Here is an 11,354-nt window from a genome sequence, read left to right as displayed (position 1 = left end):
ATTTTGAGCGTGGCCGTTGCCAGTACCGCCTGACTGGCTCCCGTAGGATTTTCGAGCGAGATCGTTGCCAGTGCCCCTGGACTGGCTTGTGCGGGTGGCACATAAAAGACACCATTTCGAGCGTGGCCGTTTTCGTGCGGGTGACACGTAAAAGCACCCACTACACTCTCTGAGTGGTTGGCGTTAGGAAGGGCATCCAGCTGTAGAAACTCTGCCAAATTAGACTGGAGCCTGGTGTAGCCATCCGGTTTCACCAGTCCTCAGTCAAATCGTCCAACCCATGCTAGCATGGAAAGCGGACGTTAAACGATGATGATGATGATGATGATGATGATATATAATTATCACCACCATTTAACATCTGTTTTCCATGTTGGCCTGAATTGGATGGCTTGACAAGAACTGGCAAGGCCAGGGACTGCTCCAGGTTCTAGAGTCAGTTACAGCTTGATACCCTTTTTAATGCTAATCACTTTACAGGCTGTACTGGATGCTTTTTGCGTGGTTTTAAGATCTATCAATTCAGTTGTGGTGAGTGGGTCTTCTACAGCAATGTGTCACATGTCTTGCTCCTCTGACATCTCTTTCATAAAGCTCAGCAATTTGGGATTCGTCTTCAGTACTTTGTCCCATGTCTTCCTGGGTAGCAAACAGTGAGAACAAGTACTCAACACCTCATTTGGTGCTGCAGTTTCTTGAATGAAGTACCATAGGGATTCATCTTTGTACTCACTTTTTCTAGACTGTACATCATACACAATCTTCACCTGACTCAAAATGTAAGAACAATGTCATACAAAAAAAAAATTGTGAATGAATTAATATGTAAGATAATCCATAACAAATAACATTAGACATCTTAAGAAGCATTGTGTGTGACAAGAAGCACAGCTACACTGCAGCTTTGTCTTCCTTACTGGAAACCTTTCTCACACGCATTTCATTCGTCCCCACAATGGCCTCTTACCACACACCCTCCCCTCTTTACACTTCTCACCTTTAATATACTGAATTTCCTTCTTTTTTTTTTTTTGTTCCTTTTACTTGGTTCAGTTATTAGACTGGCCAAGCTGGGGCATCTGCCTTGAAAGGTCTTAGTTGAACAGATTGACTGCAGTACTCATTCTTTTTCAAAGCCTGGTACTTTTACTATTGGTCTCTTTTGCTGAATGGCTAAGTTATAGGGATGTCAACACACCAACACCATTTGTCACAAGTAGTGGTGGCTGACAAACACAGACACCAAGGACGGACGGAGACACACACACACACAAATGTGTGTGTGTGTGTGTGTATATATGTATGAAAATTGAGGGAGTGGAGCTAGTAAAATTAAGGTTTATAATTTTATGTATCGTAGCTACCAGATCGTCTGATGTAATAATTACTCAACGAGGGGTACTCAGCCAGCTACCCATCAGGCTGAAGATACCTTAATTATATGAAGGTTACATTTCAGATTATATCTTTGGTGAGTTAACTTAAGATTCCTTGATGGCAATGTAACCTTCAAATAATTAAAGTAGGTTCAGCTTGATGGGTAACTGGCTGAGTATCCCTCGTTGAGTAATTATTACATCAAAGGAAATGTAGGCTAAGAAACATATGTAACCTGAATTTTGCCTGCTCCTCTCCTTCGATTTGGATTTTTATTCACATTCACATAGTGACTCAATTTGCTGGGAGCCATAAAGGACTCTTTTCAGCTTATTGAACTTTGATATGAGAAAAGCTTACAACTTTCACCAATATATTCATTATTGTTTTTTTTTTTTATACCAACCATGGACTGCTCAAATCTTACAAATTTCCTACCCTTAGATCCTTGGATCATATAATCACACACACGTATATATCATCATCATCGTTTAACATATTTTCCATGCTGGCATGGGTTGGACAGTTTGACTGAAAACTGGTAAGCTGAGGAATTGCTCCGATGATGGTGACATAAAAAAAACTGGACATAAGAGGCATCAGATGTGATGTGCAAGAGAGACGACTGTGGTGGTAAGAGCATGTGATGAGAACAGCTGTGTAAAAAAAGTTCTGATCTCTAATTGTGGAGGGAACCTGTAGAAGCGGTAGCCCCAGGAAGACATGGCTCAAGGCAGAGGAGCATGATCTTTGAGCACTGGGCATCACAGGGGCAATGTGCTGTGCTTAAGGAGACTCGTCAAGCCAAGTGACATTGTAGTCGTGTGAAAGACACTCTTGAAATCATGCTTGTGACTGTTGCCAGTAGCATGATCTTTGAATTTAAGGCCTCGTGGAGGTGATGATAATTGACCAAGACCTTTGGTGATATGTTGTGTTTGAAAAGCCAAGTGAAATCACAGTTATGGTCATTGCCAGTGTCATGTAAGTGGCACCTGTGCCAGTGACACGTAAAAGGCACCCATTACACTCTTGGAGTGGTTGGCATTAGGAAGGACATCCAGCTGTAGAAACCATTCCAGATCAGACTGGAATCTGGTGCAACTCTCCATTTTGTCAGTTCCCGTCAAACCGTCTAAACCATGCCATCATGCAAAGTGGACATTAAATGGTGTGTGTGTGTGTGGTGCCTTGTTAGACACCTGGCACCTTACTGTTCTTAAGAAGACCTATCCTCCACAGCAGAAGTGTTAAGGGCACATTTCCTGGTGAAGTGGATTGACCTGCACGTGTACTGTACTGGTGCCATATAAAAAGCAGTTGTGTTGGTACCAAGTAAAAGCTCTTGTGCCAGTACCATGTTAAAAGCATCCAGTCGTAGAAATCAAGCCAGATCAGACTGGAACCTGGTGAGGCTCTGTGACACTTGTCAGCTCTAGTCAAACCATCCAACCCATGCCAGCATAGAAAACAGATATTAAAGGACGATGATGATGATATGTGTGTGTCATCATCATTTAGCATCTGTTTTCCATGTGTGTGTACACACACATACACATGTTGGGCTTCTTTCAGTTTCTGCCTATCAGATCTACTCTGATGGCTTTGGTTAGCCTGAGACTATAGTAGAAGACACTTTAATGATTGGGAAGCAAACTTTCTACCACATAGCCACACCTGTGCCCTATAGGTTCTTTTTTGTGGGGTCACATTCTAGGATTCTGAGCCCTTTGTTGAAAATTTTGTATTTATTTACCGCATACATTGAATATTTCCTATTAAAAGATATTCTTTACCATAAAATTAGTTTAGTGTATTTCATTTAAATAATTTAATTAAACTGTTTCATTTATTTTCTAAGTAATTTTCTTTCCAAGTGTTTCTGGAAAGAAAAATATTTTTTAGTTTTTATAATCTCAGAAATAGACCCCTATTTTTTATATAATTGTCATTTCTAATTACTTTCTCTCACCCCCAACCTTTACATCTCTGAAAAAAAAAACTATTTAAAAATCATTTCCAGTAAATTATTGTTATTATTTGTAAAATATTATTAACTTCCAAAAAGGGGAAGAGAAAGATAGTATTTGAGTCACTAATTAAGTAAACGACAGTATACTATGTAATATTAATGAACCTATATCTGGTTAGTTTTAAAGATGGCAGCATATATTTTTGTAGTTAAAATCGCAAATTTGCTAGCATTTGAGATGATGATGATGATGATGATTTTGAGGAAAACAACAGATTCAGTGTGTTTCATCATACACTCACTGAAAGGTATTTTAAAGTGCTTTTCTTGAGGACTATGTATGATTCTGTGCATGTGAGTGGAATAAAGTACAAAGCCATAAATTTATCATAAATAAACTGTTATACAAGTCCTGTATTTCAATTTTATCTTCTTTTGGATCAAATGTGTAGTTGTTGATATTTTAGTCAAGAGAATTGCTATATTGAATGTAAAATTTGTATTTCTGGCCAAAATGTTTTATATAATTGTGATGAGCCACCACTGCTGTGGTTTTGCAAATAGCTGACGGACCAGGAGAAATTTTCATTTAGATAATTTTTTAGAAAATGCCTTTTGAAGGTAACTTGGTTATTAAATAATGTAAGATACATATCAGGTGTGGGTTAGGTGCACTGGAGAAGGAGGTTGGATGAGGATGATGTGACTGCTCCACAGAACTGTGGATCTATCAGAAGCAATTCTTTGTGCCTAATAGACTTGTGGTTATCTCATTCCTCAGTCTGCCATCCATAATATGACCACATTAGATTAGCAGGGAAAGTTTTCGATACATTTCACAATTAAAAAAGCATATCCTATAAACCAGTAAATAAGGTAGTTATGTGTTGTCATGTCCAACCCATACCAGCATGGAAAATGGACGTTAAACGATAACTGTTGTTTATCACTTATATCGAATATTTGTAACTTTATTGATATATTTCTGTCTGTCTGTCTCTCTCTGAAATCTGACATAACTATTAAACCCTTTATAACAGAAACCTTTCTTTTAATCAGTCTTAAGATTCTCTTTAAAAGCTACTAACCAAAACTCCTGTTGCTTCCTCTAAATACCGGATCCTATAAAGTAGAATCAATATTTCTGTTAAGTCCAAGACAGCAAACAGAATCGTTAGCATTTTTGACAAAATGCCTAACATTTCGTTTGTCTTTACGTTCAGAGTTCAAATTCCGCCAAGGTTGACTTTGCCTTTCATCCTTTAAGGATCAATAAAATAAAGTACCGGCGTTGATGTAATTGACTTACCCCCATCCCTCAAAATTGCTGGCCTTGTGCCAAAATTTGAAACCAGTATTTTTGTTCTTGGAGGACATTTCTTATTTCAATTTTTTCTTTGCATGGTGGCGGTGAGCTGACAGAAACGTTAGCATGCCAGGCGAAATGCTAAGTGGTATGTCGTCTACCTTTACGTTCTGAGTTCAAATTCCACCAATTCATCCTTTTGGGGTTGATAAATTAAGTACCAGTTGTGTACTGGAGTTGATCTAATTGACTGGCCCCCTCCCACAAAATTTCGGGCCTTGTGCCTAGAGTAGAAAAGAAGTTTTCCTTGCAATTTTATCAGATTCTTTGAGAATTTACTTTACTTAGTTCAGATTGTGTCTTTCCTCTCAACTCATTCCAGTTATTGCTTGAAATTTCTGAAACTTCTTACTGGCTTTCTTTGTGTTTTTGGTATTTTTATTATGGGAGTTGTTATTTCATATCATGTCTAAATACTAATGTTACTTTATGTTACAGCTAATGGTATTAATGTTACAAAGACAGGAACATCTTTACAATTAACATTTGTTTTTTGACTGCTATTTCATATTTCAGGTACAGCAACATAGGCTAAGTTAGGTCCTGGCTGTTTAAAGTACCATTGAGGCAACCAGGTAACCAACAAGATGTGTGTGCCTGCAGTCTGACATTAATATGCATGATGGCAATCGTTTACTGCATTACTCAGAGTTTGGCTTTAGAATGAATTAGATTTTTTTTTTTTTTGTAGTCCTTCTGATGCTATCAGAAGAACAAAAAAAATGTAGATTTTCATTTAACCTTCCTTCGTTTACCAGTATTGTGCCATCAATAAGATGGGGTACATTATGATTAATAATAATCTTAGTTATAATCAATAAAATAGGGGGCCATCATCATAGCAACATTGAGCTTTGTATATTTTTTTTTATGCTCTTGTTTCCGTTCTGAATAATTGTATCCAACCTGAACGTATTTGTTAGGGTTGCAGGATTTCTCTCAAATAACAGCAGAGTAAACTGATCAGTCTCTGGCAGGTCTTTTATAACATCAATTATTGTTGCTAATTACGGATTTAAAAACTGGTGATGATACAAACCTGAGAACAATAGGAAAAAATACATGGCTGCAACATTTTGGTTGGCTCTTAATGTCTGTGAGTTCAATTCCTGGGTCAATAAAATAAAACTTTAGTTAAGTATTGATGTTGATTATATAATTGATGAATCTCATCTCTTCCAAATTGCTGGCCTTGTGCCTAAATTAGAAACAGTCGTTTAAGACAACAATGTGAAGATCTGTAATGGACAGGATATTGATATTTCATAGATTATGCTTCACTTGAAACTTAACCCTCAGATTTCATTTTCTACCTTTTTTTTTTTTCCCTACTCAAACCTCCTCTAATAACAATCTTCTTACTAACGTTTCCACATTTCATTGACTGCTGCTCAATTTTAAAATGCTAACCCTAACATTGCTTTGTTGTGAAAGGTTGCACTATAAATGACATCACAGCAAATACATCAGAATGTAATTATTTATTTATCATGGCACACAGATCATTCATAGATTCATTGTCATATTCTTTACTCAGCCAGTAAAATACAAACATTAACCCTTTAGCATTCAGATTATCCTGTCAAACATAAAGAGCTTACCCATTCACATCATTTTCAATTAAACCATCCATTATCTTGTCGCTTCTACGTTTTGATGATGTGATTGTTTCATTTTAGAATGACATTGTAGAGTAAGTGTGAAAGGCCAGTTTCAGCATAAAGCAGGTTGGAATATTTTAAAATATTTTATATTGGAACAAGAAAAAAAACCCTTCTAAGAAGACCAATTCCAAAAGAAACCACTAAAATAATCCTCTATTTTACCATGTTAATATTCTTTGATGTTGTCTGTCTCTCTATTTCTTTTTATGTGGAATTTCTGCACCAATTATTATAAAACTGTTGGCTTACTACTTCGTTTGTTGATAGTTCATTTTTTTCTTTGAGATTTCTAAAGATTCCAGACCTTTACAATGGCATTTGTTTTCTTTGAATGTATTTATTATTAATGGAATCTAATGAATTTATTCTGTGAATATAAACTTTAAATATTTTTTAGGTGTATTTATTTTGTGGATAAATAACAATGAATTTACTGATTGATGCTGTAATTCATTTACAAGGTTATATAATGTAATTAGCAAGTGATGTATTTACTGTGAAATAATTAACAAGAAATTTCCAGTGAATCTTGTAAAAGTTTAAATTTTCCTAACCCCACCCCATGCAATTTGCATATGTTTAATAATCAACTAACATGTTTACTAACAATAATATATCCCATACTAATTATCAGTTTAATTAATGCTACACACACACGTAGGTAAACTCCAGTCTCCATAGAATACCAGATACTGTAACATTTCTGACAGGCACCTTCAATGCATGGTGACAGTGACTCCCCCACCACCACCATCCTCCTTACGAGTCAGAAAATGACAAAAACAATTTGAATAATGGTGTTTTTATATTTAAGTCTCCTCCCCCTTCATTTAGATTCCTCTTAATTACTTGCTGCCTTTCCTATTAAGAATGGAACCAATTAACTGACTTCTCAAAGATTTCTCCATTAATTTATCTTCCTTTTAGCCATTTCCTGGTCTCGTTCACTGACTACCAAAATGTGCACATACTCTGTTCTGGTCACTTCAAATAAATGGTTGTGCTAATCATTCTTTACAGAATGAAATTGTCAGTCGATTATTTCCCAGTCTTTTCGGAAATCTAAAACCAGATTTTTGTTATTCTTTCTCCCAGACTTTTATCTCTGGATGATGATGATGATGGCCAGAATAAGAGGGACACTGAAAAGAACAGCAGTTTGCAAAATCTCTATGAATCTGACACAGGTAAGAACGTTCGAAGTAGCTCAGCAAAGAGAGACTTTCTCATGTTGTATGTGGATGTGTATAAAAGATGTTAGAGGTTGTCTTGTATATCCACTTCTATTTTTTGATTGGGAATCGAATTCGGATGTTTAATCTAAAATAATAATAAATTTGGTGAATGGATTTCTGTCCATGTAGAGATGTGAAGAAGGGAGATAAAAAAATGTTTGTTAATGTTACAGTTTGCTTGATGATGAATCACCTTGGATATACAACATTCCACCGCTGGACGTTATCTTGTTGCCTAGAACATATATAGTCTCTGTGATGTTTTGTGTATAAAACTGAAGAAAATATTCCATTATATTGTGTTTTTAGATGTGTGTATTTTACCACGGAGAAGCAATCAGTACAAAGTACCACATTTGAGAAAAAAAAGGACAAACCCTGTCTATCGACGTAATACTATGTTCTGTGATGTTCAAGGTTTGTTCAGTACACAGCACCGACATTGGCCTGTTGCACCAGAAATGTTCCTCATATCAACCTTTAATTCTACACTTACCTACCTCCACCACCATATTTATTATACATGTTGTACTTTGTGATATTTTTAAAAAAAAACCCACATGGTAGTAAACAATGTTGAATTATTTGTGGTTAACAGATTGGCCATCATCTTCCCAGTTTGCTTACATGGATTTAACTGAAAGCTGATAATCTTCTTGATCCAAGAGTTACATATTTGATAAACCACATTTGTAAATTGGTTACCTCCCTTGGAACGTAATTCTAAGAACACGACGTCATTTTTTTAAAATATATTTTTTTAAAGCCTGTAATTAAATTACAACGAATTGCCTCACCATCGAACAGTGTAAACTGAATGAGTGACAAGCCACAGAATTATTCATCTTTACTATTCCTTTTTCTGTATCGTATTTGACTTTTAATATTTTTACATAATTTTTTTTTTGTGTAATTCCTCAACAAACATGGTTTTCACATTGCTTTGAGCGAATGGAGACACAGCATCAAGTAAAGAGTTAGTCTTTCAGGATGCAAGGCTACCTCACTAGTGTTTGTACCACAGTAAAATGTATTGAAACACATGCTAGTCTGGACATTTGATGATAATGATTTTGTTGTTGATGGAGCAGGAAATTGATTGGGTTTTCGTTTGTTTGTAGAGAAGGAAAGTCACAAAACGAATCTTGAGAATCCGTTCATTGACTTTGAGGAGGATGACACGAAGAACATCGAAGATCTAACATCACAGGAACTCGACAAGATCAATGCTCAAAAACTAGAAAAATCAGGTTTGTAGACTCACTATATTATAGTGTGTGTATATATGGATATATTATATATAGTTACTATATTCTTGTTCCATTGGTTTGCAGGGAAGAAAGATCCACTTACTGATAACCTAGATGACAATGAGGCTGATAAAGATGATATTTCTCTGTTAAATGAAATCCTCAATGCTCCCTCCACTGAAGAGGATGAATTTAGTCGAGAGTGGCAAGCTGTATTTGGTCCCAATTCATTATCGTCGACGTTAAGTTTTACACCTGTGGAAAGTGACCAACCCAACAATGTTGCTGGCTTTATGCCATCCAGCCTCCTCGATAGATCTTCAGACATTGACAAACTGACTCTCACAGAAGGTAAAAAAACTTCAACATGTCTTCCTCCTCACTTTTACCACAATTTTGATGACTTCTCTTACATTGTTTTTTTTGTTTTACTTTGATTCCAGCTGATTCTAAAATCACTCAAGAGTTGAGTAGACTCAACTCCGAAGAAATCAACAGTTCTCTACTCAGTACCAATCAGGCACCGTCTTCCACCCCGTCGTCTTCAGTCCTGCAACAAGCACAGTCAAATTCTCAGCCTAAACAAAATAAAACCAAAACTAAAATGGTAGGTTGTTTTGTTTTTTTTTAAAGCTGTATCAGAACTATTTCTTTCCTTCAGCTGAAATCTTGAAATAAATGAAACCCCCCCTTTTTTTTTTTTTTTTTTTCAGGACAAAAAACCCGATATGTCTGCCTGGTTCAGTTTGTTTGCTGATCTCGACCCCTTGGCAAACCCTGATGCTATTGGAAAGAAAGGAGACGAATTGGCAGATGCGTGAATCTGGTCAAACTTCAATATTTAAATAAGATTTCCTCATTTGATTCTATTCAATCCTTTTTACTCACAAAAAGAAAACCAACTCCTTTATTTGAAGAAATTCCATTCAGCAATGTCTCTAATGCCATTTCTGTCGATGTTGCTTTTATTTGCCAAGATGTGTGGCTGAATGTATGTGCAACTGTTATTATTATTATTATTAATATATTTACAACTAATTCCCCACAAAACTACACAAATGTTGGAGCATGGATTATGTATAAAACTTAGAGATCTGAACTGTTTTTATTTTAATATTATTAAGTCTTCAATATCCTAAATTATGTTTGTTCATTCAAAGTTTTTGTTTTTATAAAAGTCTGTTTTTCAACTCTCAGAGTGACATCCATTTGCATCTGTTTAGTGATGTGCGACACAAGTTTTTCCTGTCATGATGGCATTTCTGGAATAAATGCGTGTGTGGTTCCAGTAGAATGCTCAGACAGATTTTTGTATAGATACAGGAACCAAGTTTTTCTATTACTGTCAAACCTGTTGAGTGGAGAATCAGTTATTATTATAATTACTTGATTATATATATATATATATATATATATGAGAATCAGTTAATTATTATAATTATAATTACTTGATTATATAATATGAAGGTTATTGTAATTAATCATTTTTTTTTTGTTTCCTGTTTACACTTCAACAGTTCATTTTGTTGCTTAAGTTCTCACGTTTTCTTATTCTGTTGGTTTTTCCTCCCATTTCTTGGAAGCCTTAATTTCCTTCTCAAAGATCCATTCTCTGAATCCAAAATGCTGCCCCAGTTATCTAAGTCTATGCTATCCTATTGACATTTTAAGGATTTCCCCTATAGAAGGGTTTACTTCAAAATCATGTGCACAGCAAGAAGAGTGTAACATTAAACCATGGCTGGCTTCAGTTGTCTTTTCACTTGTCAGAGAGATTTTCAAACGGAAAAATTGTCACACTCGATATTAGTGTATATAAATATATATTTAATACATTAGATGCATGTCCAAAGTATATACAACATGACAGTTTACATCAGTTTAACCTTTTATTCATTATTTAACTTTCTTAACGTATTCCTAAATAAAGAAAATCCAGTACAACCATGTTTGGTAATCAAAGCTCAATGCCAGGATTGTGCTTACCAAAGATATTTATGCCAGATTTTTTAATATTTTAGGAAAGTGTTGAGAAATAAGGAATCAAAGCTTAAACTGTATTTGTCTGTAACGCATTTGTATTGAAACAGTTTTTGTTGTCCCAGGAGGGTCATTATACCAATAAGCATGTTGTTGAAGATGTCACAACTGATTGACTGAGGTGAAAGAGAACTAAGGCATGTATGTATATATATGTGTGTGTGTATATATATATATATATATATATGTACTTATATATGTGTATATATATATATATATATATATGTACTTATATATGTATGTGTATATGTATACATTTGTATATATGTGTATATATAAACACACATATATACATACATATATATACACATATATACATACATATGTATATATATAAACACACATATATACATACATATATATACACATATATACATACATATATGTACACATATATACATACATATATGTATGTATGCATATATGTATATATATACGTATATATATACA

At 35.1% G+C, this 11,354-nt stretch overlaps 1 protein-coding gene across 5 annotated transcripts in view; it reads left to right on the top strand.

Moving 5' to 3' along the window:
• LOC106884461 (islet cell autoantigen 1) overlaps positions 1–10,060 on the top strand; it is a 65,680-nt gene extending 55,620 nt beyond the window's left edge. For 3 of the 5 annotated variants that reach the window (XM_014935861.2, XM_014935860.2, XM_014935862.2), the window contains 6 exons: positions 7,475–7,566; positions 7,924–8,031; positions 8,736–8,864; positions 8,949–9,215; positions 9,308–9,471; positions 9,578–10,060. In XM_014935861.2, the coding sequence (XP_014791347.1) occupies positions 7,475–7,566; positions 7,924–8,031; positions 8,736–8,864; positions 8,949–9,215; positions 9,308–9,471; positions 9,578–9,685 (868 nt within the window). In that variant the 3' untranslated portion in view covers positions 9,686–10,060. The remainder of the gene's footprint in view (positions 1–7,474; positions 7,567–7,923; positions 8,032–8,735; positions 8,865–8,948; positions 9,216–9,307; positions 9,472–9,577) is intronic. The other 2 variants (XM_014935863.2, XM_052965962.1) reach the window with 1 other exon arrangement.
• The last annotated feature ends 1,294 nt before the right edge of the window (positions 10,061–11,354 follow it).

Source organism: Octopus bimaculoides, chromosome 3 (assembly GCF_001194135.2).
Source record: "Octopus bimaculoides isolate UCB-OBI-ISO-001 chromosome 3, ASM119413v2, whole genome shotgun sequence".
Lineage (NCBI taxonomy): Eukaryota > Metazoa > Mollusca > Cephalopoda > Octopoda > Octopodidae > Octopus > Octopus bimaculoides.
The sequence above is the reverse complement of the archived record's forward strand: the minus strand, read 5'-3'. Positions and strand labels throughout refer to the sequence as shown.